Raw genomic sequence first — 26,464 nt, forward strand, 5'->3', positions numbered from 1 at the left:
AAGGACATCGTCCTGTTCAGGGGAAAGGTTGGTGCTCTTTGGAAATGGGCTTGAAGTGAAAATGCCATTAGGCAGGCGCAGAGCGGTGGAAGCAGTATTTCGAACCCTGTAAACATCAGACTATACAGCGACCAGTGTATGTACATTGCTTTCCAGAGCATTAAGTAAGTGTGTGTTAGTATCATCAGGAAAAGAGTCATCCGTCAGAGCTAAGGACCAGGACTTTTCAGAGAGAATATCTGACGTCAGAGACAGAGCCTCCATCTCAGCTAGAGGGATCTAAAGGGAGAGATGATTAAGCATAAGAAACCAGGACACAAATCTTTTGGAGAAAAAAAAAAAAGTATCATAATCTAAATACTTCTAGACACTAAAGCAATATCCCTGCAGTGGGAGAAGCTACATCATGCACATTGTTATCGGGGACAGAACATTAAAGAAATGAAATATAACAAAGAAATGAAAAAAAAGAGCGGGACATTCATACTTAAATGCTTACCAATGATCTGGGAGGGAGTTTAAAACCATACACTAATGCTAGCATTGTATTTTGCTGTTCTCCTGTCTAGATGAAGAAGCAAAAGTAACATTACTTTCATATTAGAGATATTTATCCTCTTGGCTACGATCAAATATAAGAGGCTTCAGAATCTTCCAATTTCTCTGCAGCTGTTCCTACCCAATAACCACGCCATTCGCGCGGCCTCTAAGCTAATCTGGTCGAGTCTGCAGAGATTGCCCAACACCAAAATCATTTTGCAGGTACGGAGCGTGCCTTTCCCTGCGCTCCGGGGAGGGTACGGGGACCTCTCCCTCCCCAAGAGGCAGGTGGGACTCTAATTAACTTCCTAATGGCTAAACGGGGACAGGGAGAAACTTAAGCCTTGATTTCGGTCAGCGAATGCCTTCCTGGTGCCTTTGGTGGGTTTTGCCCTGCTAAAGAGCCTCCCATGCCTGGGGAAGCCCCAATAACTGTCCTAGCAGAAGACCCCCTGCGTCTCCCAGCCACGGCCCCGACAGCCGCCGCTGGCTCCCAGCAAACCCGAGCTGGGAACGGGTGCTGCACCGATGCGCCTTGCACGAGCACATCCCTGCTGAAGGCATTCAAATAACTGATAAAAATCTTTTATCAAAATATTGGTGAAGCTCGCTCTCTAGACACAAAGCTCTTTTTATGAGTAACGTGAGACGTCACTCCGGGTTTTGGAGAGAAAGGGGGAAGGAGGGGAGTGCGGCATCTCCCCCAAAGCAGCATCCCTGCTGCCAGCCAAGGAGGGATGTTTGCCCTGAAGCGCAGGCTCAGCCCTGCCCAAATTCCCACCCCGGGAACGTGTCTGAGGCCGGTGCCCACGGCGCTGGGGAGAGCTCTTCATCGGGTGACCTGCAGACCTGGCTCACGCTTGCAGGAGCCTCCTGGTCTGGACAAGTCCCAGGTGCTTCCTTTTCATTTCTCATTCTGCATTTTTTTTTCTTCCTATCCTCTATGCTTGAAAAGTCTTTCAACAGCAATATATCTTCCAAGAGAAACCTCAGAGGCCCAGATCTGTTGCATAAGCTGTCAAAGAGCTGGATTTTCTCACTCTTAGAAATGGCATCAGTGGGGTGAAATAAACCCAGCGATGAATGAACCTCGAGAGGCTCAAAACTTCAGCTGAGATAAGGAAGAGGGTCGGGCTCCTCTCATCTAACCACGGGCTTGATATCTCCTCTAACACAGTCATCTGCTGGCAACGGATGAGAGACGTGCTTTGGAGGAGCTCCTGATTTCATACGAGGCTCCCCAAAAAAGCATCGCTGCAAGGGCTGCCAGCAGAAGGACTGTGATCCCTGACGGGGACCCACCGACGGGAGCCCACGCGTGCAGCGAGAGGCTGTGCTAGAGCGTGGTGGACACCAGCAGCTCCTGCCTGATGGAGCTGCTATTAATCAGGTCGCTTTCAGCAAGTCCCAGCGCTGCTCTAAATTCCTGACTTGCCTGAGAACATGACAAATGGTGTGAACAGAAAAGCCAAAATGTAAACAAAACATCACACACCCCCCTTCAGCCTCCCCTCTCCCAAAATTGAGTTTGAAGCCGTCAAAACATTTTGTTGGAAACGTTCAACTGATTTATACGGGTTTTAATTAGAGGGGGGAAAATAAAATAGCGTAAATTTTAAAAGAGAAAGCCATTGCAAACCGGAATGCTATATTTTTTCATTATAAAAATGTCAAAACAAAGCCTTTTTTTTTTTTTTTTTGCTGCAGCAGCACTTTCTGGTGAAAAATGTTGTGACAAAAAATTTCCAACCCGCTCTTGCTGAGTTTCATACTGACCCCTCTGCCTTCCCCGCCAAAGCTACCGTCTCTATTCCTCCCGCAATTCTTAGAGGCAACCACTTCCTATAGCTTAATAGACCTCAATCTGGAAAGCGGTACGCAGCAATCAGAGGGAGACGTGTCATCCCGCTATATAAAGATCGGCAGTAGGATTTCATTTTACCTAAGCTTGTTCCTTTCCTCTAATGAACCACCGAGTTGGATAATTTAGAGTGTCGGTGAGCTCATAAATAAGCACACTGATTTAACAAGAAAACTTCTGCTATTTTTAGCCAGAAAGGGGAGGGGAAAAAAATAGATCAAGAAATATGGAATTTGCTCTATTCCAACTGCAGGAAAAAATAGGTATGCTTGAATTATTATTATGGCCACTGCTGTGATTTAGGGAAAACATTTGCTCTAAAGAATAACACACTTGAGAAAGTAGGTATTTTAATTCTAAGAAGTAAATGAACTAATTTTAAACAAGTATTACAGCCCTTGTTCGAGAAAGCACTGGCGTACAGATTACTTAAGTACATCATTAAGGGCTGCCTCGCCTTCCAAATTCAGTTTAGATCAGAGATGAGGATCTCGTTTACAATGACCCACTTGCAAGAAGCCTCTTTAGGAAAATAATTTGAAACTGGATTTTCATGCAGCGTAAGTAGGCACAAAACGTAGAGACCGTTTTCTGATCCCCACCAGCTCAGGCTCTGCTCTGGGAACACCTCACACCGTACTCCAGGCTCTGCAGACGTGTCCTGACATTGCTACGGAGCCCTGGCTAGGGGCAAGAACCCAAACACAAGAACCCAAACACAAGAACCCCACTGAAGGATGGAGCCAGGATTTTGCACATTTTCCCTACCACGCCCGTGAACAGTAAATCCCAATGAAAAACTTCTTACTGTGCTGAAGAGGGAAACTCAGAGCCTGCACTTTTCCTCTTGCATTGATATACAACATCATAAACCGAGATATTATCTCAACTCCCACTGAAAAAGCCAAAATGACTTATGCCTCAAAATCCCTGTGACTACATTACATAAAGAACTTTAACTCTCTATTAAAGGTCTCAGTCAAATCAAGTTTGGATGGAGACTTCGCAGGAAATTAGGAATATTAACCTGGTTCTCAGAGTTGTAATATTCGGGAGCTGGGAGGGCATAATGATGGCACACAGAGCCTGACAGGTTGTCCATCAGCTTCAGCTCTCCTTCCAGAGATTCCTGGATCAGCAGTGATATGGTATCAAACAAGTGCCTTTCCTAGGAGGGGTGGTGTGTAGCATGCAGAAAGATAGAGCGAGCCAAAAACAGAGAGGGGAAAAAAGCGAGGGACAGAGACAGAAAGAAAAAAAAGATGGTGTGTAAAACCCAACAAACAAAAGGGGGAGAAAACCAGAATAAAAAGGTGGGGGGGAAAGACGGAAACGTTCAGGGAGAAGAGCAGTAACAGAAACAACAGGACAGGAGAGGTGAGGCAGGAGAGGAGAGAGAACAGTGCAGTAATATCACGGTGAGCAGTGACAGCTTTCTCAGACATTCCTAGAGACGGGGCCGATGCCGGCTGCCCCAGGACTGCGGCTGCTCCCGCTCAGGGCCCTCCTCGGGGACAATTCTCACTCTCAGCATCACGGCCGGTTACTTTTGGGATCTGAGTGGTCTAATGGGGCCAGTACAGCAGCATCTTGATACTTGGTGCTGTGAACTTCTACAGGACACCACTGCTCTAAGGTTTCTATACCTGCTGTCCACAATTCTGAGCAGGAAGACCTAATATTTGACACCTAAATCCATATCCAGGGGACACATAAATTAAAATAACCTGACTTGAACAGAAGCTGAGCATCCTGTCCATGAAAGCTGCAGATGCCCAGGATGGACACACGTCAGGTCATTAATTCATGTGCCAGACATGGGTTGAGGTGCGTCAGTTGTCCTGGCCAACTCCAAACCAGCTGGCCACAGCACAGACAACGGGAGGTTCTACAGAGCAGGGTCTGGCTTTCGCTGGCAGCATGGGAGCGATTTCAGGATTGCACCTTTCGCGTAGGGAATGCCTACTACGTACAATGAAATGAGGACCGTCATTACAGTCAAACAGCACACAGTGCAAAAATCCTGGGGCAAAGGCAAGCAAAAGAGCATGCTGACCACATGTCCTGGCAGGGTCGTGTCCTGGGAATTGTATTCCTCTGCTATCGTGCTCGAGCATCAGATTTTTCCTGGATTTTGGCTGGGAGAATGAACAGTCGGAATAAAATCTCCCGGAGGTTTTTGAGGCCTCTGTTTGAGTGAAAGAGCAAGAAACACGCTCTGGAGATTATAATTAGAATAAGCCCTTTCCCAAGCCACCTTCAGAGAGGACAGGTTTGAGAGATTGAAGAGCTGAGGGACTCCTTCTCACTGATCCGTCTTGCAATTTCTTTTTTTTTCCAGCGTGAGGACGGATGCAGGACAACAGCGCTGAGCACAGTTTGCCAGTACTCTGCTTAACATGTACAACAACAGTTGGGACATGTTGTTTCTTCCTAGAGGACATAATGAGTCTGGATTTCCCCATATTGCCCTGAACTCCTTTTTCCTGTGCCAAAGAGCAGCTTTGGACTCCATCTCAGACATCAGTGACTCCTAATGGCACCAGAAATTTCCAGTAGCTTAGGAACCGAAACAAAGCTTAAGCAGGGATTACTCTTTTTCACCCTTGGACTAAAGATCATAAATGAGTTTTTCATGCATTAGAATACTCATTAGTCCACCCCAGGCAGAGGCCAAGATATGCTGTTGTGAAATCATGATGTAATCGAAGCTAATGAGGTCTGTGTAGAGTTTAACCCAATTTGCAATCAGCTAAGACTAAAAAAAGGCTGGACCGTATTTCTTGTATAATTCCAGTTCAGTTCGCTCCCAAAGGACCTGTCTGGGTCTTGACCTCACCTCTCTCGCTCCTCAAACTGAGCCTTCATCCAGAAACTGTGCTTTAGAGAGACTTGTTGCAGCTCGTAGCAGCTACCACACTACAGCCCCGCTCCGGCGCTGCTCCTGCTGGTGGGAGTTTTGCCACCAGCACTGGTGAGCTCAGGTTTGAGTCCCCTCTGGATCATTCCATTGCTAAAATAATCTTTTCTTACAAGCTTGATTGTGGGGATGGATTTTAAATTGAGGTTACATAAAACAAATTTAATACTTAAGCAAAGATTAGCGAAGTTTTATTCCTCTTTTATGCTGCAGTTCATGGTCTGCATTAGAAAAGCAAACACATTATTCTCAGGATTTTGCTATCACAAAGGACTTAGCCCAAACTCTGGATTAGAGCAAATTTGGGGCTAGCTCTGAACAGGGTGGCTCGGGCACATCTCCAGAACAAATTGCAAAGCTCTCTACCTCCGAACAGATGCGTCAGGGTGGTCTGGAGACCTGCCTAGGGTCTCTTCCCTGGAGCATCGGTCCCCACGCCACGCAACAGTCAGCAGACAGCGAGGAATACAAGCCCTGGACGTACGGTACACCCGCTCCTTCATTACCGACTCGTGCATGTCTTCCCCTAGCAAATATGCAGGTCAAGCCCCCTTCACCCTCCAACTGAGATTCTCACCATAGGGTAAACTAACGAGAGCTGAGAATCCACCTTGATTTGCATGGGATTGGTACATCCTCGGGGGCTCTCGGGTCTCTCTCCACCGACACTGCCTGTCCACGCAAAGATGTCCGAGGGGCTGTGTTGGCTGGGGGTGATTGTCTTCATTTCCATCTCCAGTTCTGCTTCGAGCTCTGCCTCTTCCTTAGCCTCCTTGTTGCTCTCCTCCAAGTGCTTCATGAGCACGGCGATCACCACGTTCACCAGAACAAACTGGGCCGTGAGCACGAAGGAGACGAAGTAGATGGGTGAAATGACAGTGTTGTAGCAGGTGGACTCCTGGTCACAGTCTCGCAGCGTGTCCTGGAAACGGGGGGGAAATGATGGAGGGATGTCAAGAGGTTCCAGCATGGACCTCGGTCTGCTGTCTGGTCATCTGGCTGCAGTGGGTTCCCCTTTCATTAAGAAAACTGAGAAGATTGGGCAATTTTCATGTCTAGAATGGCAAAATACTTGCCAGTAAAATCTTACATTTTCTGCGTTAGTCACCACAAGCAGGCTCAGAGGAAATCGTCCTGGGGGTGTGTGACAACGGACATCGCCACCCTGCTGCTCCTAAAGGCAAGGCTGTTGTACCAGGTTAGAGACCAAATACACAAGTGTGGCAGATGGATCCAGGGCAGAGCAGGGTGCAGCTACAACCCATCAGCTATCCCACAGCAGCTGGGCTTGCAGACACTCTTTCCTCAAGTTCACACCCTGTCATTAAGAGTTTGGCCTCCTAACACTCACCATGGGCTACAAACGGACAGAGAAGTGATTCTTTCGGACTAGACAGCACCCTCTGTATTCACAGACCAGATTTCTTTGCAACAGCATGCCTTTATGGCTATCCCCTAAGAGAGACTCTAAGAAATCTGGGTCTTCCCAGAAAAAAACCCACCAAAGTATTACCAACAAGGCTTTTAAGGAGAAAAAATAAACCCGATGCATGTTACTGAGCTGAACTTGTGCTGCTTGAGAGGTGAGTCCCTTTATTTTTTTCCCTTCTTTTTAAGTTGCTCTCTCAGGGAAAAAAGGGAATACATGGAGTATGCCAGGAGCTGGCAACCGTAGACATCATATTGCTGGGAGGAGGGAACAGAAACATTAGAGACTTTGCCCAGTGCACAAACAAAGAGACCAGATCGCTGCGGTACGTGAGCGTCCTGGCTGGGCATTGCTACCAGCCTGGAGCAGAGCAGAGAGCTTCTAATTAAGCAATTATAGGCAATACTCATTTTACATGGGTCTCTTACCTTCATTATCCCGTTCCAGTTGTCTCCCGTGGATACTCGGAAAAGAGTCAGGAAGGCCATCCCAAAGTTTCTGAAGGTGGCGTGCCGTCCCAGCCCCTCGCAGGGGTGCGTGTCGTCACATTCTGCGGGACCAAGCACAGCCGTGAGATCCCTGCTGGTGCACCGCTCCCACCCCTTCCACCGGCACGGGAAGACTCACCGAGGTCTCCAAAGAGCTCCACCCCAAGAGCTGCAAATATGAAAAACAACAACATGAAGAGAAGACCCAGATTCCCCACCTGGAAAGAGAAAAAGAAATGGGGGAAAAAAAACACAAAAAAAGAACATTCATTGATTTTTTTGTTCCAGACCTGTTTCTTGTTGTATTCTTTAATCCAAAACTTAAATTGCTTCGGGGGAAAAATGACCTCAATGTGAGGACTGTATCTCAGACTGTGCTTCGGAAGGGAAATGTGATTCTCTAATGACAGTAAAGATAAAATGATTAGCATTCCTCTGCAATAGGAAATTAGCTCTGGGCCAGAGGAGATCTGGTTTGATATGGCAGTGGGTTACCTGTGGCAGCGCTTGCATCACGGTGTCCAACAGGGCTCTCATCCCTACAGCCATCTTCAGCAACTTCAACACTGCAGAAAACACGTTCATAATATGGTAACGGCAGCGTTAGCATGGAGCCACAAACTCAAGTCCCTCTCCCAGGAGCCACAGATTATAGAAAGAGAAATGTGAAATCATGTCAAGTGTTCTCCACTACCCGCTATGGTCCCTGGCCTTTTTACATCGCTCCTGGTTGCTTGGATACTATTAAATTCCTGTGAATAGCAGCATCACCTATCCTGAGACTTGGAGAAAGCGTCATTGTCCTGCCTGGCTGTTCCTTTCCCCACTTTATCTGTGTCGGACCCATCTCCTCCTTCCTCTGGTTATCGTGAGCAATTACTTTCCCAGCCCTGGGGCTACTCTCCCACTTCCATAGGCTACCCACTATCACACATGATTCACCGAAGAGCTGATTTACACATCTCTTCCAGAAGGTTGCATTTCCAATTGGAAACCACGTGTATTTTTAATTCTGAAAGGGATCCAATGCATGGGGAAAACACTTTTTTTTCCCCTTTGAGACACAGCAGCATTTCACTTCTCCTCCAATTCCTTCTTTGCTTAGATGAGAGCTGCAATCACAGCAATTATGCCTCCGAGCACAACGTTGCCCTTCAGGAGAGCCTAGGAGTACTTTGTTAAGGGCCTGAGCACTCACATTTTACATCTTCATCATTTGGCCCTGAGACCTCCCTGTTCTGAAAAATCAGGCCCTGAAGAAGCTGGCTTCCCAACTCGGGTACGTGTCGTTACAAGTCTGAGGGGACAGATGGATGCAGAGTGACGAGGCATGCTTTGTCACCAAGTGGTGAGATGTAAAGTCCCACGGGAAATTAAATTTATTAGATGCTTGTCTTTTAAAACCACTGTACTCGAGCTTGTGTTCTCTAATCCCCGTTAGAGACGGCTTTGATTTGACTGGCATCTTTTTTCCAGGTACATCTCTGTGAGTTGCAGCCACAACTCTCTCCCCTTTATTTCTAAGCTCTCGGCCTTCAACTCCTCTGAAGATAGAAACACACGGTCAGTTGGCTCAGCTTTTTGTCTCCTCGCAAGTATTTTCCCCCATTGTTCTTTTATTTGTTTACAGCCTGTTGATGCCAGAACTAAGTACATCATGATGGGGATGTGCCCCAGAACTGTTTCCCAATGATTAACTCTCCCCCGGAGGGGACCCTGCACCTCGACCACAAGCCAATCCTGCTTTATTCGTCTCACCTCGAGCAATCCTGAGAACCCTCATGATTCGGATAATAGTGGGGTTAATTGGTAGCGAAGCGTTCACCTCGATCTCTTCCAAAGTGATGCCCATGATAGACAGCAGCACGATTGCCAGATCTAATTGGTTCCATCTGGAGACAACACGAAATGAAGTTTAACGTCTACTAAGAAGCTGGCAAGGGGAGGTAGCTTGTTTCACACAAATTCCAGTCATTTCAATGGTTCTAGCACTCAAATGAATCCGCAGCATTTTTCTGAGGGTATTATACAAAAGCAGTTATGTTATGAAATCATTATAACTAATGCATCTCGTTAGAAAATCAGCCAATTCCGGAGATATTCTCAACTGAGGGGAAACAGAAACAAAAGCTGGGCAGTTTTCTACCCAGAGGCTGCAGACCTCAGGGGAGACACTGCGGTATCGCTTCGGCCACTTCTAGACACAACACTTGTGAACCTCAGCATGAGACCTGCCCTAGAAAGAACCAGACCCCGTGTCCAGTCCTTGCTGGGCAAAGGAAAGACCCCAAGGGTTTGTGCCAGGTCAGAGGCGTAATCCCAGCACGGACACCCAAAACATGGGGAGATGACGTGTGGAACCATCCCCTGGCTGCTGAAGGGCTCCTGTTAGGTCCTGCGCAGTGCCAGCGCTCTCGGCATTAACATTGAAGGAGGCAAACGTGGGAGGAGAAAGATTCACCAAGGACGTAAAATCTGTATTTGTGAGATAAAAGAGTGAAAATCTAGAAAAAGCAGCAATGTCATCTGCTGTTCAGCATCTGCATAAAAAGAGGTCCCTTTTCTCTTTCATTTCCACTCAGGACCAGATTCTCTCTCTTGGCATAGATTTTGTCACTTCACCAGGTCCTCTTGATTACTTGGACACGCAGCTGGTGTGAGAAGAGAACCAGCCGCTCGGTGTGAGACTCGCTCCTATTTTGTCCACCCCCAGGGGCCAAAGTGGTGCAATCACACTCCTTGGCCAGCACGATCCTTTCTCCAACTCACATCCCAAGCGTCCACCTACCCAGGTTTCAGTCAGTCACACCACAAAGCATTCACACGTGTCAGACTGACATCACCGGGAAGAACATCAGGGTCCAGGACACTGAATTTGGGCAACTGTCTCCAGAAACCTGCTGCTGCCCCCGTGGCCAAGATGGAGCTTTTGTTACCTGTCTTGGAAGAAGCGACGGAACCCAAAGGCGATAAGCTTGAAAACAGACTCCAGGACAAAGATAACGGTGAAGATGTAATTGCAAATCTTCAGGGCTTCATCAAGAACCTGGGATGTGGACACAGGACCGGGGTTAGACGCTGGCTCTGCTGAGGGGCTTTGCTGCCCGCAAACCTGCGCTGCTCTTCCTTCACCAGTTAACCCATTTCCAAATTACAGGCAACAGGCTCCAACCGTGGGCTCTCTCCGATGACAAACATCCCCGGGAAAAGCCCCAGTACTTCAGGGAGTGCACAGACTGCGCTTCTGCCTGGCCCCAACCCAGCCGATACAATTCCCAGGAGGGGCTGACACAAACCCGAGGCACAGCTCGGCCCCGCAGCAGTAACGCAGCCCCGGCTGGGATTGCTCGGGTGAGCGGTAAGAGCTGCTGCGTTTGCAGGTGTCAGCACCGCAAAACCCCTCGTGCTTTTGGCACAAAGCTGAATTTGATCCCGCTTGCTCATTTGTGCAGTGCTGCAAGAGCTGTGGGCTTGCCAGGACCGTGCAAGCGCTGGCCAAATGGCTGCTTTGTGACAGCTCGTCATTCGCTCCTCACCTTGAGCTTCTGGCAAGGAGCAGGAGAGAGGGATGGCATGCCAGCAGGAGCCAAGTGCCTCGGTTTTTCCTCTGCCCACCCTTCCCTCTCCAGGTGTCACAGCCTGGCCATTAACTACAGGTGTCTCCTGGCTGGGACAACTCCTGCACAGTCAGGCATTAAGCCACGTCAGAGGTGATTTCACCCCAAAAGTCCTGCTCGTGAAGGAGTGCTGTGGTAGCAGCATCTGCACGGCCTCTTAGGTAACGTGCATCAAACGGGATGGTAATGACTGTGTCCAGGGCACTGTCAGGGATCATGGGAGGCGGCAAGAGAGCACTCTCAGACCAAAACCAAGATTTGCTAATCCTTGAGTGGGAGAAATCATAGGAGAAGGGATTTAAGCCACGCTCTCTGCCTTCATGCTACAGTCTAGCTCCAAGCATCCATGGATGAAAACCCCCTCGAGCCCAGCCGCCAAAGGAAACCATGGCTCTGAACGAGCCGCCCTGTCATACTGCAGAGGAATGTGGGCTCTGCCAGCAAACGAGCATATTTATTTGGCAAAAGCAGATTTTGCCCAGCGGCTCTTTGCTCAAACCACCTCCAGGCACGCGGCAGCCCCTGCCCTCTACGGGCAGCCGCAGCATCTGCGGCTGGGATCTCGTCCCTGGGCATCCCAGGGTATCCCATCACCAACCCCTTTCAGCACCAACACGCCAAGCAATCGTTAGACTAGATATGAAGCTCTCTGGCACATTTAGCCTTTTAAATATCTGCAGGAGCCCAGCCATCAGTTACTCAGACCAGAGTGATTCTGGGGCCCTGATTCAGCAAGGCTCTCAAGCACGTGCACGGCTCTAAGCGTGCTGTCATCTCAGCACAGCTCAAGCCTAGAGTTATTACCCAGATGCTGCATACCAGAGGCTTAGAGACAAAATGTTATTTTCCTAAAGAAAATTAAAAACAAAAGCCTGCCCAACATTTTTATAATACAAGAGAAAATGTAGCTGCAAAGCAACTGCGGTAAGACGCACACCCTAGAGCAATTCCAATACTGGCTCCTTAGCCAACAACCTTTTTCATCACCAAATGACTGAATCACGCAATGAGCCTTCCAGGGTATTTAAAGGTGACCCGAACAGAAAAAATAAATTGGGCTTGTGCCCTTTCACTTTTTGGCTTCTTTATGATAGCCTGGAGGATATTTTTCCCCTCGCTTGCGTCTTAGTTGTTTGGTTTGTTTTTTTTTTACATTAAGTATTCAAGTCCTGTCTAGTCTTAAAGAATATTTCCTCCTATTGTGTGTTATATTTATTCATTCTGAAAGTGGCTAATAAAAATAAGTACAAGTTATATGGCAAAGACAGCTATTTCCATTTCATTCTTATGCACAAGAGACTTGACATCCCAGGACGGGCTGTTTTTATTTTGTGAATATGACAAAGACCCGGGAACTTAGCGCACTAATATATTAAAATGTATTTTAAGGACCAGCACAGAATCCAGTGCCTGTGAAAACTGGGCCCTATGGGACATTGAGGATTTAGGAGAAACTTTGCAAAAAGAAACATTTCACAAATTCTACTATTCTTTTTCCTTTCCCCCCCCCCCTTTTTTTTTTTTGGTGGAAATCCTAAGTCAAATGGAAGATTGCAATGACGATCTCACCTAGCAAACCAAACAAACATGCTCCCATCCTCATTTTCAAAGCAGTTTGCTTGCACTTGATGAGACGGAAGAGGTGCAATGGGATCCAGGTACCAAAAGCCATGGTTTGAGCTGGAAGCCTCATGAAGGATAGGTACACGCTCCATGGGGCTAAGGGACAGGTCGGGCAAGATGAATGGGGGCTTGAGGTCTAACAGCAAACCTGGCCTCAACTCCGCTCATCAGCACATCCCATCGCCGCTGAGCGTGTGCCTCCCCCCCAGCTCTTCCCCCTCTCTGTCCCAGTACCTTCGGCTGCTGGTAGTGCTCCATGGCCATTGTGATCACGTTGAGGCCGATCACTCCGGTGATGAACAAATCCAGGTAGTGGCTGGTGCACATCTGGTGGATCAGGAGGCGGAAGCGGGAGTAATCCGAATAGTAGGGCTTACACTGTGCTTCTGCAGCGGGGAGGAGGAGGAGAGCGGAGAGGCACGTCAAGTCATTTCTCTGCATCTTTCTGAAGTCAATGCACCCTCACTTTCCAACTCCAAAGAGGATAAATTCTAGACTGATTACAGCAACATGCTGTCCTTTTTTTTTTTCTTCCCCCCTTTTTTCTTGCTGGCGTGTTACCATTTTTAATACACAGCAGGGCTCCCGTCATCTCACATCCATTAAACATCTTCAGTGGGACATGCGCTATACTCAGCCTTATGGCACCAGGGATGAGGTGAGCTGCAACTATTGTGCTGCTAAAGAATGTTTTCCCTGTAGGGAAATTTAAATTAAATTTAAATTAAAGCAACAATTTTTGTTCCTACTGACATTAAAAGATCTTAAAAGTCCCCAAAGTATCCAAAAGCCCAATTAATGGTCAGATGTTGGGGACAGATTTTACTAATAACTGCTTAAAAATACAGGCTGTTGAGTTAGCGGTGGTCTTTGAAAGAGAAGTAATTCAGTCATATTATGTTCTTTGCAATAAACTGTAGAGAGAACAAAATTCAAAACTTTGGCTGTCAGAGCCCTGAAAAATGGTCCATAAAAATACCAAGGCAAACTGATCAGTCAGCCTTAGCGATTAGAAAATAATGATCCTCCGTTTAGACAAGATTATCAAAGTACAGATTTCACTGTTCAACTCATTCCCGTGTTCGGCTGCCTCGGGGATGACACATGCTCTTTAGACCCCGAATGTTCCTGGAGATAAACTCATTTACTCACCTAATCTCTAATGAGGAAATGCCAAGGCTGAGTATATAATTCAGTACAATTTTCAAGGAGGCATTATAATGCAGATTGAAGTGGAAAGGACTGTCTTGAATATGTCAGAGTATAATATTACTCTCATAATTAGATGATCAACTGGTTATGAAAATTATTGAGCTCTAAGAATTACATGGCTTGATATTTAGTGCTGCTGAGCAAACGTACAGTTTGATACATTACTCCAAGCAAAAAGTTGGGCAGAACGAAGCCACGAAGCACAGGTTTGGGTTGCCCTCAGGGAAAACTAATTTTAGAAGATTAAATTTTGCCTGGAAATAGAATTCGCTTTGTCAATAGCCAATGACATTGCAATCAAACCCATAGATTTAATGGCTTCATAACAGGATCCTGAAAAATCAGAGAAGTTTTGGGGTTTTTCCATAGAGACAGACCTTTCCCTTACAGCCCAGGGACCAGAGAGACAAATCACTCGGCAGTTTTATTCTGTAGGGGTTTGGAACATCCAAAATTCTGCTTCGGTGTCATCAAATGAAAGGCAGTATTAATATTCACTTTCTGATCTGCAGTGCGCTTTAGGTGATCTGTACCTGAGTGCTAAAGCACGATATCGATGAAAAGGTCCATAAAATGAATTTTCATTTTGAGTGCTTACAAAAAAGCAGACTGGTAGCTGCTGACTCACGCATAAGACTTTGTCAGATATCTCAGAATCTGCATAAATCTCCATAAAGTCAAGATATCTCGATCACATTATGCTAAATTATGAGTAGCAAATTAACTAAAATGTTTGAATACAATTAGGTTAGGAATAGGACCTATTTTTATGAACCAACTTATCACCTCAGAAAGAAACACCATCGTAATTGGATCACTTACTTCTTCTACATTTACGTATAATTCACATTCAGAAAGAAAAACGTCAATGTTTCTGCCTTTTCTTGCGGTGGATTTACTTACGAATAATTACACTGGCATTCAAATTTTTCTTAGCTTTGATTGACAGGCAATTCCAAATCCTACAGAATAGCACCGACGCCGTTAGAACAGAGAAAGGATTTAGAGAGAGGTTGTAAAATGTCTCCTGTGCAGGGCTCCTGCACCTGGATTAGCCAGTGCACGGCCTTATAAGCAGGGTTGCTAATTGTTCGTCTATCTGCGAAGGCTTCTCCCCCTTCGCATCCCCCCTCTCCCAAACGCCAAAGCTCCTTTCCACCTTTCCCAGCACATGCCCCCACATTTTCCACAGCCAAACGCCTCTGGCTGCTGCTCTCGCAGCCTTAGAAAATTACCGTTAGCAAACGCTTCGTCCTTCCCCGTTAACGTTGTTAAGAGGGGATTTGTCAACCCTGTTTATGAATCGTGCCACCGCTCGCTTCACCGGTCGCCACGTGCCGGCCGTGCAGGTTAGTGCAATGCAGATACTACCGCGAGATGAACCGCACACAAGCTAGCATGCTGTCCGAGGACTGCAGATAAATACTGTGTCTAGGCGGGCAGGGAACTTTCTGAACAGATAAACCACTTTCTCGCTATTATATAAATACCATTTATTTAACCCAACCTCCGCAGTTCCGCAGAGAAGTTGGGTGTTGCTCCTGTGTAATTATCCAGGTGCAAAGTCCGTGCCCCCTATCACACAGTATCGTTTCTGAGTATTGCAATAAAGATCTAAACAATACCAACATCTTGGGAAATACAGACATCTGTTAAACTCCAGGTGGTGAACTTCACAACTAACACAACACCACATTACTGTACTGTTACAATACACTGTGTCAAGAACAACAAGAGCTCTGGGTTAGTCTTGGTTATTACTGGAAAGGTTAATTTGGCTTCCCGGCACACATGGTGTTAAAGAAAAGGGGAGGAGAGCAAATGAACAAAAGAATTGGCAGAATGAGAATGTGAGAAGATGGGGAAATACAGCAAAAGCCCACTACGCGGCATCGGGCTGGTAACCAGGGTGTAAATCAAGCTGCTTCACCGTGGCCAGAGGCCACTTTGAGGGAGAAGTGGCTCAAATCGAGGTATCGCTACAATGGAGAAAATCAGCTCGGACAGTGGATCCTGAGCGATCTCCTCCTGACCCGGGTAGGAAGGAGATTTTGCAGCTGGTTTGGGAGAGTCCCACCCGCCTGCTCATCCTGGGCGATGGTGGTCTACGGGGACCGTGCCGGCAAGGGGAACGGGTGTCGGGCACTTGGCTTTAGCTTATCATTTTTATGGGCTCTCAACTCCAGTTGTTTTCCAAACAGACATTCTGTACTCCATCCTGCAGGGTTACAATTGATCCCTTTGACAAGGGCTGGGAGGCAGAGCACGGCAGCCCCAGCAGCATCCTGGGGTACCCAAACTCATCGCCCTCCTCTCCTGCCCACTTGGAAAGGCAATCACCATTGCTGTTGCAGGATAAACATTTCCCATTCCTCATCCCACTCTAACGTCTCTCAGGCCAGGTGCACTTCAGCAATCACAGCCCGGGCCTGGGGCATTAAACCCCTGACGGCTCTAGGACGTGACCTGCGAAAGGGCACAGTGGCCAGCAAGGCAGCGCTGGAGGCAACCTTGGGTTTTGCTGGGCAATGCCACTGCCAGCTCCCAGCGGGTCCCGGGGCTCGGCCGGTCTCTGCCGGCACCGCAGGAGATGGAGCCAGGGCCACTCTCTTCCCATTAACTGCATTTTCTTGGGGAGAATCACGCTGGGCATGCAGCTCCGAAATATCTCCGAAGAGCGGCTGCCTCCGAATATAGCCCTGTCAAGAGAGAAATTGCCACTTTCCCCGAGGTGGCTTTCGAGCCGGAGGTGCGTGGGCACGGGAAATTGGAATTCACGAGAGTGGGACAATTCCATTACTGTCTCCTCTAGCTTCTTCCTTCTCCTATAATAAGGGAATTAACTACTTTGCAGGTCTGAGTATATTTGGAGGACAGCAGCAAACCAGTGAGCAATGAGCCCGTGACGCAGCTGGATTTACAAACTGTATCAAGAATATTATTAGGTTAAAAAGTAGTTTGCACTGAAGGAACTTTTTTATTTAAACACAGTGTTTTACTTGGCTTTTATTGTACTGAATGGATTTGTTTAAAAAAAAAAAGCAAAATGGAAAATGATAAATTATTTCCACTGATTCCGGTTGTGATAGAATGTAGACTCAAAAAAAAAAAAAAATTAAATTATAATATTTCACTAAGCACCAGGCAGCAGCACACACACACAATATTCCATCTTATCTTCACAAAGAGAAAGAAGCCCTCTGTAAGTGCAGAGATGCGTGGAAGCTTTGGGGTCACAACTCCAGATTTCTCGTTGAACCACAGGAGGTTCATCTACAGCGCCCGGGACCGATTCCCTCACATCCCCCACAGTCAGGTTCAGAAACAAAAATCTTTCTATTCCCTCATGCCGGTGCCTGAAGAGCAGCGTGGCACTTTCACTGCCACTGGATCCAAAGGAAAGACAACAAAAGGAAACACAAAGCACAGAGCTGACAATCGCACACTTTTTAAAGGCAAACTCTAAGAGACTTTTTCTGAGCCTGCACAGGACAACGGAGGGGTTTGGAATGAGTTCAATGCCTTAAAAATGAAATAAAATAAAATAAACCAGCCTTGATGTAGCTCTGTAGGACCAGAAAAGGAATCACAACCAAATAAAAAGAAGAAAAAATAAACAGAGCCCCAAACCCAGTGGCAACACCCCCCTCGGGCTGCCCCTGTTTCACAGGAGAGGACAGGAGGCCCACCAAGAAAAGCAAGAATGAAGGCAAAGAAATAAAAATACCAGGTATGGCAATGGAAGGAGATTTGGGATTTATTAAAGCATGCTGTGATAACTTCCAACAAGGCCTTAGAAATATAAGGTAGGAACCTCGGTCTCCCCGAGTTATCCTCCGCAGCGAAAGGCGATAGCCCTCACCTTGCCATTTTTATTTAATCAAAACTCCCTGCAATATGAGAGACGGATGGAGCCCTGCTCCCATCTCGAGCAGTGAGAGCTTGTTCACAGGTGAGAGTTTTAATGGCACAATTTTCCTAGCATATTATTTTTGTCAAAAATTACAGCTATATTTGTTTCTATGTTGGCACCTCTTTAATTATTCAGGCTAATATTCTTAAGTTATGAATTAAACAAAATGCTTGCCGGCTCAAAGCTTCTTCTAAAAATAAAAAGAGCAAGGGACAGATTTGCAGCCCTGAGCATCGTCCTGGCGAGGGGGGACGGGAAAGGGAGACGTGAGCGAGCCCTGGTCGGGGTGCCCAGGTCAAACCCCCAGCAGGTTCAGCCCAGCTGGTCCATCCCCTCCAGGACCTGGAAAGGCTTTGAGGTGGCATCTTTATTTCTTTTCTTTTACAAGATGCCTCACGGATTGAGCAATTCTCAGTCAATACGAAGAACGTAACAGTTTGGCAGCACAAGGGATAAACCCCACGTCCACGCTGAGGGTTGGCGTGGGGTTGATCTTTCCGTTAACGCGCTGAGGCTCTGCACTACACTGAATTTTACCCTGCTGAAAAAATACTGTGCCTCCCTGAAACACAGCATTCATGGAGCAATGAGCAAGGGCTGGAGAAATAATGAAATAACCTCCCTAAGTGAGACTGCCTGCCTTCCAGAGACACTCCTGCAAATTATTCGGAGACTCCTAAGTTGGTGGTTGGAAAGCTAGAGTAAACAATAAAGGACCCATTTCACAGTCCAGTCATTATTCTCTAAGAAAAACCAAAAAAAAAAAAAAAAAAAAAAAAGCCATGAAAAGTCTGATAGTGTCTTAATGAAAATCAGAAAAAAACCAACTGAAAAACACAACATGATAAAGGGGTAAATCAAGGGTTTGCAAGTGTCAGTCCTGAGCCAGGTCGGCAGACCTGCGGTTCAGAATGATATGCGTGTGCCATGAAGTAAGCAAACGAGCTTTGCACCACACACACGGTTTAGTGGGATGCCTCACAGCAGCGGTGGCCAGCCGTTAGTGACACAGCACTGCCATTCAAGTGGGACGAGACGTGCCGACTTCCCAGTACCTTGCACTGCACTGGCTGAGCTCTCCATTAATACATCATCCAGCATTAGATCTAAAAGAACGAAACGGCGTTAATCACCCGGCAGGACACACGACAAGACTTCCCTTCCCCTTCAGAGGTCCCTACAGCTCTCATGCTCTCCGTTGCATCTACCAGGAATGTCTCCTTGTGGGATCCTCTCCTTGTGCCTCGTGGAGGGTGGGGTCAGGTACACAGGCTCGTCGTGAAAAAGGAAGGACTCTTGTGCTTCTCCCACGTACACAGGTGGAAGCCCAAGAGATCCCTGAGAACCTCCTTGCTTGACAACGGTGAAGGAGAAGACACTTCTGAAGGATGGACTTTGTACATATCCTGCTGGGCCAGCGCACCCTACACCACTCCTGCATCTGCCTACATCTCACCGAGCTGGGATCTCGCATGCTCATCTGATGTTCAGCTGTCCAATGGGGTAAATGCATTTGAAGAATCTATGATCACAAATGACTGTGCAACCAGTTAGATGTCTATGTCCATCTACGTCTGACATCCATAGGCTGGTTTGGGCATGAGGGGACACTCAGGAAACCCGGCTGAAAGCAACCCCCGTGCACTCGCTGGCATGATCAAAGCCCTAGTCATGGTATCATCTGCAAGTTCCCATCATGCAGAATGAAGCTAAGCACTGACATCTGTTGCCTCCGAGGGCAAAGCTTGACACGGTCAATTAAAACCAACGTTTCACTGAACGCGAATTGGGAAAACTGTTCTGAAGCGATTTGGAGGGCTTCATACTTTGCTCTTGAAAGGTTTTTATGGCAATTGAATACTCAGCAATATTTGATCCTCAGTAAAATAGCTGTTTATTGCCTCTTTAATTAGGCATTTCATAGGACTGAATGAATAACTACATCTCCAAGGATGGTTTGTGATTCCTTCCCGCTGGGAAATTGCCCAGACTTACGTCTTTTCTTCATCTAGTTCCTCTAGCATTATAAGTAAGGTCATTAATAATAACTAAACATCTATTTTTCTTCTACAGAAATGTCTGCTTTCCATAACTGCAACTTTAAATGGGGATCTTTCCATCCAGCCTTTAAAAACGTTTTCTAACTCCTCAGCCTGAAACTGCGTTTGGGAAATTGGACTGACCGAAAGGGCAATTCCTTGATGTGAAAAACAAAAAAATTCTTTTTCCACCTGTATCCCACTTAACTGAGAACAGTCTAACATGTCCTCCACTGCTCCTGAGGGAAGCCTCCATCTTTCCACTGACCATCGAGGAAGCCAGGCTCTCGGCATAAACCAAAGTTTGATGTCCAGAGGCTGGTGTGATACATCCTAGTGGTTACAAAACCTGTGAAGCTCATGGGACTTAAAGACACGACCAAAGGAAAGTGCGGGGTGCGTGCTGAACTGAGAGAGGCTGAGACACCGTTGTGGTACGGGATTGCACGATTAAGCCTGTCACAGCTATTAAACACCTCTTAGAGTATTAAAAAAAAAACAAAACAGACTTAATATTACCAGCTTTCGGAACAAGCGCCTGATCAGACAGCCTCTTAAACAGTACTGAAGTCTGTCAAAGATAGAGAAGAGATGAGAAAGGGGACACGGAGAGAGCAGCAGGCGGACTGGCCAGGGAGGGAAAGAGTGAGGCCATGGACACAAAGGGCAACGGAGAAACTTCAGTCAGAAGAGAGAGCATGCAAGAAGAGTACCTCCGACCCGTGGCCTCTGGCTGACTTACTTCTTACTTATTCAACCAAATTAAAAGAAAAAAAAAGGACTAAAGGACAAATGTCAGGTTGGAGACTTTTGACAGAATGGAGCTCTAGTCTCTTCACCTGTAAAGCCTTCTCTAGGCAGGGCTGCGAGCTTGCACATCCAGCTTGGAGTTTGGATCAATTTGCATCAGTGCTATTTTGTCTAGTTAGTTACTCTTGACTGCTTTTTTTTTTTCTAATCTGTATTTCTCAAGCAAATGCATTGATATGTTTCTCTAAGGAGTTTTTAAGCATTACTAGAATGAGATGGCTCCATTATTTTATTACACTCTTGAATAGCAGTGGTGCTACTGCGCCAATAAATAAACCTGCTTGATAAATGGGACAGGTAACATCACTGTGGCATTACAAGGCTGTAATAAACCAAATAGTGAATCCAGTTATCAGCACCAGTGCTCATGACTCAGAAGATTTATGGTGCCATTCGGCACTGCTGATCTTTGCAGTTGTCACTATTTGTGTAACACTGAGCTCTGCTATCCAAGAAGCTCCAGGTCTGATTGTTATTATATTTTAATTTAAATAACCTCCAATGGAAAGGTCATTGCAAATCATGCAGCCATTAAAAAGGCTTCCATGGCTCCTTGCTCAGCCTAAAACGACACTATTTCCTTCATGCAAATTTTATAGCTGGACATGCTTTTGGGAGAAGAATGATCACCAGACGCGAGGCAGGGAGGGGAGGGAGGAGGGGATCGTGTGGAAGGTCAAGCAGGACTCAGAAAGATGTGGAAAGACTACCGACCAGCCATCTGTTTCTCCTTACTCCTTCTCTTTTTCTCCAGCCGGCGAAGCCTCTTCTCCTCCCGCCTCTTGGCTTCTTCCTCTTCCTGGTGCTGCCGACACTTGTGGAAATTCTCCACCACCACCCCCACGAACATGTTGAGGACAAAGAAGGCCACAATCAGCAGGAAGGAGATGAAGTAGAGGAGCATCCACGGGTTGTAGTTCATGACTGGCTGCAAAGCGGAGGAAGACGAATGTCAACTGAACCTCAAAAAAAAAGGGAGCAAATTGATGCAGGTGCCGCATCCACAAACCCATGGGGGCCCCCTTTGAGGCAGCTCTGCGTGCTCTGCTCTTCCTGAAAGAAGATTCCTTCTTCAGCATGACCCGGCAATGTGTGCTCACAGCCCAGAAAGCCAACCGCATCGTAGGCTGCATCAAACCCATAACCCCATTTGACGGTGGAAGCCAACTGCACGTTGCAAAACAAGAGCCGAAATGTGTGCCCTTTGACAAGTCACTTCTTACAGCTTTGCTAGAGCACGTACCTGCTGGTCCACTCCCACGGCATCTAAGCCATCGTACATGATATCCACCCACCCGTCCTTGGAGGCCAGAACAAAAAGAGACATCAGGGCCTAGAAATACATGGAAAAAAAGTTAGACGTAGTGGCACTAACACTTTTTTACCTGTAACATTTTCCTCCTCTTTGCCCTTTCCTGTCTGGGGATTATCATTACCTGTCTGATAATGGGACACTTTGGTGCCCAAGGTTTCTCCTGGCAGCAAAAACCTATCAATGTCAGCGCCTGGTTCAGCAATAAGCGCTAAGTCAGAAACCACAAAGCCAAAGACAAAAGCAGCTTCATTTCCACCCTCCAGGTCTCTACTGCTCCCAACTAATTAGTCCTTACCACGCTGCTAAAATAAGACTGCGTTGCCGAGATGGTTGAAAGTGTCCAGCTCTATTAGACAAGCCCTTCTGCAAGATGTATTTGGTTTGTTATGTAGCAGTGAAGCAATTAAGTACTCCACGAAGCCACATGTGCTTGTTCTGTTCTGAAAAGAAGTGTATGCCTGCTTGGAAACACTACCTTTGGGATTTACTGAGAGAGAGAATGCTGTGTATGTGAACTGAATATTTACTGCGGCTGGTAGTGCCCTGTAAGAAAATCCCCTGGGATAATAATGCACAGGTTTTTAAGTCAAGGAAGTAAAGGAGCAAAGAAGCAGATTACCATTCTATTAATACCTGGCCGAGATTATCAAAATTATACTTGTGCCGGACCCATTTGTAGCTTGCTTCTGTACAATCCGATTTATTTGTGATGTTTCTGGTGTCCTCCCCCTGGCAGACAAAAAACTTGCCTTTGAAAAGCTGCAAAACATGCAAAGAAGAGAGGAAAGGTAAGGGTTCGGTCCGCAGGATTTCTCTGCCGATGATGGGCATTTCTCCCGGGGTATCCTGCGCAGCCCACGCCGACCAGGGAAGTTACGGGAAACGGCCTCATTCGTGCTGGTTATTAAGTGCGAGCAGCCTGTATAATCTGCACCTAACGAGCAAATGGATGATTTCACATCGTTTAGGACACCCACCTCGTGCATTAGGTTGTCTGGTTCAGTGATCTGAGACCGGCCTAAAGGCCTTTGCTTCTGGGCCGCCAGCTCAAGCGCAGCCCTGGCTAATAGCCCAGACCAGCTAATGGCCTCTTGCCACACCTGGAACGACTCCGGCGACTCCAGCCCAGTTAATGATGCTGGTTTCAAGAGCCGCCGACAAATTAAACGTACCGGGGGCCCTCTGTCAGGAGAGAAAAGGTGGCACTGAAGAGGCACAGCCATGGACTAAGCTCTGCTCTTACAGGTCACCAGGGGACACGTCAGAGAGGAGCTGGGCCGCTGCCGGTGACTTTGGGCTCTCGCTGAATCCGGACTGCTGTCAGTCCAGCTCCGCTCTCCGATCCCGAATGCTGGTCTCCAGCCATCATTAGGCTCTGCAGCCCGTGCAGGGGTCTCTGAAATTATTCCTTGTGCCAAGCTTGAGGAGTCAAGCCCGACTGGTGCTGGGCACCTGATCCCGAGCTTATTTCCTTTGGTGTAAGCCAGGAGAAACGCGACTCCTGGGGAGTCAGCTCCTGATTTACACCTGCACGAGGAACATGAGCCTCCACGCGCTTAATTCTAGACCTGGTGCTTCCCGTGCAGAGAACAGAGAGTGGCAGGGGATGATTACTGCTTCAGACAGGGTGATTGATGCTCACAGGATGGATGGTATCAGAGCCCGGGAGACATCCAACAAATCTGGTTTTATTTGCTGACAGAAGCTATTGACATTACTGGTTTTGGGGAAAATGGCAACCTGCTCTCCGGGCTCCTTAAAACACCACCTGGGTATACAGAGGAAAGACGCTGATGATTTTTGATCTGTTATTCTACACAAATATCAGTAGAAATAATAGCGAACAAGATAAACCCACGCATTACTCCATGGGTTTCCTTCAGAAATCAACAGCAGAAGTATGTTCTCGAGGCATGCAAAATTAATCACCACTCAACGCACTCATAAAACTTCTGGATGTAAGAAGAGAAGTATTCCCTGATCTTTCCATGGAGAAACACTATCCATGGGTAAGGCAGACTGGGGAGATATAGCCTTCACAGCGAAAAGTTTTAATTAAGCAGGAAGGTAAACAACTGTTTTTAATTTACCGTCTACAAATATAACTTCTCCAGGAGCTGGACTGTGATGGCACTCAGATGGGAGCAGTAACACAGCTACTCACGGGGCTTGGAAATACAAAGCCCAATTTGCAAAAATGCTGATCCCTGTCAGTGCTTCAGATTTTAGTGCTTCCGAAAGTGGAAAGACCCAGTGATTCCTACTGTATTTGTTTTATCAATCTATTTCTTGTGTCTTATTAATGACTATTCATCTGTGGACAAGCTCTACAATAAAAACTGTCTCGCTAAGAAAAAATACTGTTAGAAACCTGGATGTCTGGATTTTAATAGCATTAAAAACCTCTAGTTTGATCCCCAGTTTATAGTTACATGGGAAAACCAACCGTAAATTTGAAAGATCATCTTTTTATAGAAAATAGCTATGGCCCTCATCTTACACCTAATTAGACATAAATATTAACTGAGAATTTTGTATCCTGAATACAGGATCAGTCTTGCTCGTATCTACCACTTAAGCACATCAATAGTCATGACAACTTAACGTAAGACTGCAAGTCACTAGGGAAAGCAATCACAATTAGCAGGGAGGAAATTCAAAGAGCATACTGCAAGTTTTGTTGTTTGGCATAAATTTTCCCATGTCTGAGTTTTATATTGTTTTATGGGATATGCTTAGTTTTATGAATCTGTTTAGTATAATGGATGGATGTTGTTGTAGTGTAATGCTAAGCCGATCTAGCTGCTGAGATGGTTATGGACGGCATGATTTTCTTCTCTGTTTATTTTCAATGCTGTATTTATTATTTAAACAGTATATTAGTATAAAATATTACATAAGACACCTTTCCAAAACAAAGCCCAACAGAGCTGCTTTCCAAAGCTGGCTGTGACAGATCAGATAAACTTCAGAAAGAAATAAGTGTTATGTCAGAATATTTATATGAAACAATCTCTTCTTCTCAGGTAATGAGAAACCAATTGCATTGGAAACTCTGCCACTTTTCCCCCGGGTTCCTGCACTCCCGGGACCGAGAATATTGCCAGCAGAGCTGGCAGGAAGCAGACTCAGAAATCTCTATTTCTGCAAGCTTTCGGTTATACAAACTGTCAGAATCTGAATGAATCTCCAGGTCAAGGTCTCTCTGGAGTTTACAAACCAACAATTTCAGCTTTGAGAGCTTCTATTTCCCCATTGGTTTCTACCTAGAAGAAAGGTGGAGGGGAGATGTCCCCACGTTATCTCCCAGATGGAACAGGAATGGGATTCAATAGGTTCCCTGAGCACAGTTTTTCTGGTGATGCACGTCATGCCTCAGACCTGACCTTTCTGTGGTGTGGCCAGGGAAAGAAAGTGGAGAAATATCTTCATTCATGTCCTGCTGCAGGCAGAGCAGAAGTCTTTGTGGTGAGGAAAGGGTGAAGAAAGGCCATTCTGTGCTTTTGAGGGGATCATCGTGTTGGCTTTTGTACCACTGCATGCAATAGGGAAGCTTCAAGAAAGTTCAACGTGTCAAGTGACACATAGCCAAGGTTTGCGAGTCAGGAATAAACGCGTCTCAAGAGCACTAGAAAGGCTGCGCTGTGCTGCTGGGGTGGGGACCGAGAGCTGTGTAAGCCCTTGGGTCTGAGTCACTCCAGGCTGTTAACTTTGGCAAAGTTATGGATTTAAAACCAACACACATTTCTAGAGCTGGGCAGAGGACCTCGGTGGAACCAGAGAGAGGCAAAAACAACCCCACTGACTGGCTCTAACCATTGCTCCTTCAGCTATGGCTAGGGACGTGTGTTGCTGGGCCACTGTTGCTAAGTTGTAATTGTTAATGAGGTTTTAATGGCTGACCAGTAATGGGAAATCTGCTTCATCCTCACTAGGAACAAGGGGCGCTCCCCAAGAAGGCCAACCAGCCCAGAAAGGCTTATAGTGTGTCCATCGGTATGGATACCCAGACGTGGGGCCATCTGGGGCTCATTACGCTTTCAGGTTAGGTGCTGAGGCTTACAGGGGACTCACCTGAACTCCCAGGATCCCAAAGATTATGAAAAAGGCACAGCAGATGACCACGATGTTCCCAATGGGCTTCAGGGATGACATGAGAGTCTCCACCACCAGCTTCAGTCCTTGGGCTCGACTAATGACCCTGTGGGGGCAAGTAAACACAAAAGCTATGTTAGTCCTGTTCTTGCCCAGTTCTGCCTCCTATTAAGATAGAAGATGTGGAGAAAACAGCATTAGGGAATTTTTTAGAATGGCAAATAAGTCAGCAGGACCACAGGCATCTAATGTTATTTCTGTATCTCCTCTCCATCTGATACTGCATAGAATTTCCTAACAGAGGATTAGATCATAGTGGAAGGTTGAGGAAGAATAACGTGGACATCATGACTGAAGGTAAAAAAAATAAATTAAAAAAAAAAAAAGAGAAACTGTACTATACTCTCAAGGACAATACCGCAATGAAAGGACAAGGCTCGGGTGATTTAGAGAAGCCATCTCACCGTGCTGGGCAAGATGAACGAGGTATTCAGGCTCACAGACATGAAGGTGGAGAGCTAGGGGACCGAGAAAGGCATCTGAAGAAGTTGCACGCTTCTCTCCTCTTGATGCCAACCGGAATTAAGCATTTCACTAGCTCT

General features: G+C 46.6%; 1 protein-coding gene across 15 annotated transcripts in view; it reads right to left on the bottom strand.

Moving 5' to 3' along the window:
- The window catches only part of CACNA1G (calcium voltage-gated channel subunit alpha1 G), a 151,497-nt gene that overhangs the window by 14,250 nt on the left and 110,783 nt on the right, over positions 1 to 26,464 (bottom strand). For 4 of the 15 annotated variants that reach the window (XM_054846269.1, XM_054846265.1, XM_054846261.1 and 1 more), the window contains 12 exons: positions 25,842 to 25,968; positions 22,401 to 22,526; positions 21,696 to 21,785; positions 21,167 to 21,380; positions 18,659 to 18,709; positions 12,713 to 12,864; positions 10,175 to 10,284; positions 8,997 to 9,130; positions 7,734 to 7,804; positions 7,378 to 7,456; positions 7,179 to 7,300; positions 5,899 to 6,243 (listed from right to left, as the gene is read on the bottom strand). In XM_054846269.1, the coding sequence (XP_054702244.1) occupies positions 5,899 to 6,243; positions 7,179 to 7,300; positions 7,378 to 7,456; positions 7,734 to 7,804; positions 8,997 to 9,130; positions 10,175 to 10,284; positions 12,713 to 12,864; positions 18,659 to 18,709; positions 21,167 to 21,380; positions 21,696 to 21,785; positions 22,401 to 22,526; positions 25,842 to 25,968 (1,621 nt within the window). Of the gene's footprint in view, positions 1 to 3,428; positions 3,570 to 5,898; positions 6,244 to 7,178; positions 7,301 to 7,377; positions 7,457 to 7,733; positions 7,805 to 8,996; positions 9,131 to 10,174; positions 10,285 to 12,712; positions 12,865 to 18,658; positions 18,710 to 21,166; positions 21,381 to 21,695; positions 21,786 to 22,400; positions 22,527 to 25,841; positions 25,969 to 26,464 lie in introns of all 15 variants that reach the window. The other 11 variants (XM_054846271.1, XM_054846263.1, XM_054846260.1 and 8 more) reach the window with 5 other exon arrangements.

This window comes from Grus americana, chromosome 18 (genome assembly GCF_028858705.1).
Source record: "Grus americana isolate bGruAme1 chromosome 18, bGruAme1.mat, whole genome shotgun sequence".
In the NCBI taxonomy this organism is placed as follows: domain Eukaryota; kingdom Metazoa; phylum Chordata; class Aves; order Gruiformes; family Gruidae; genus Grus; species Grus americana.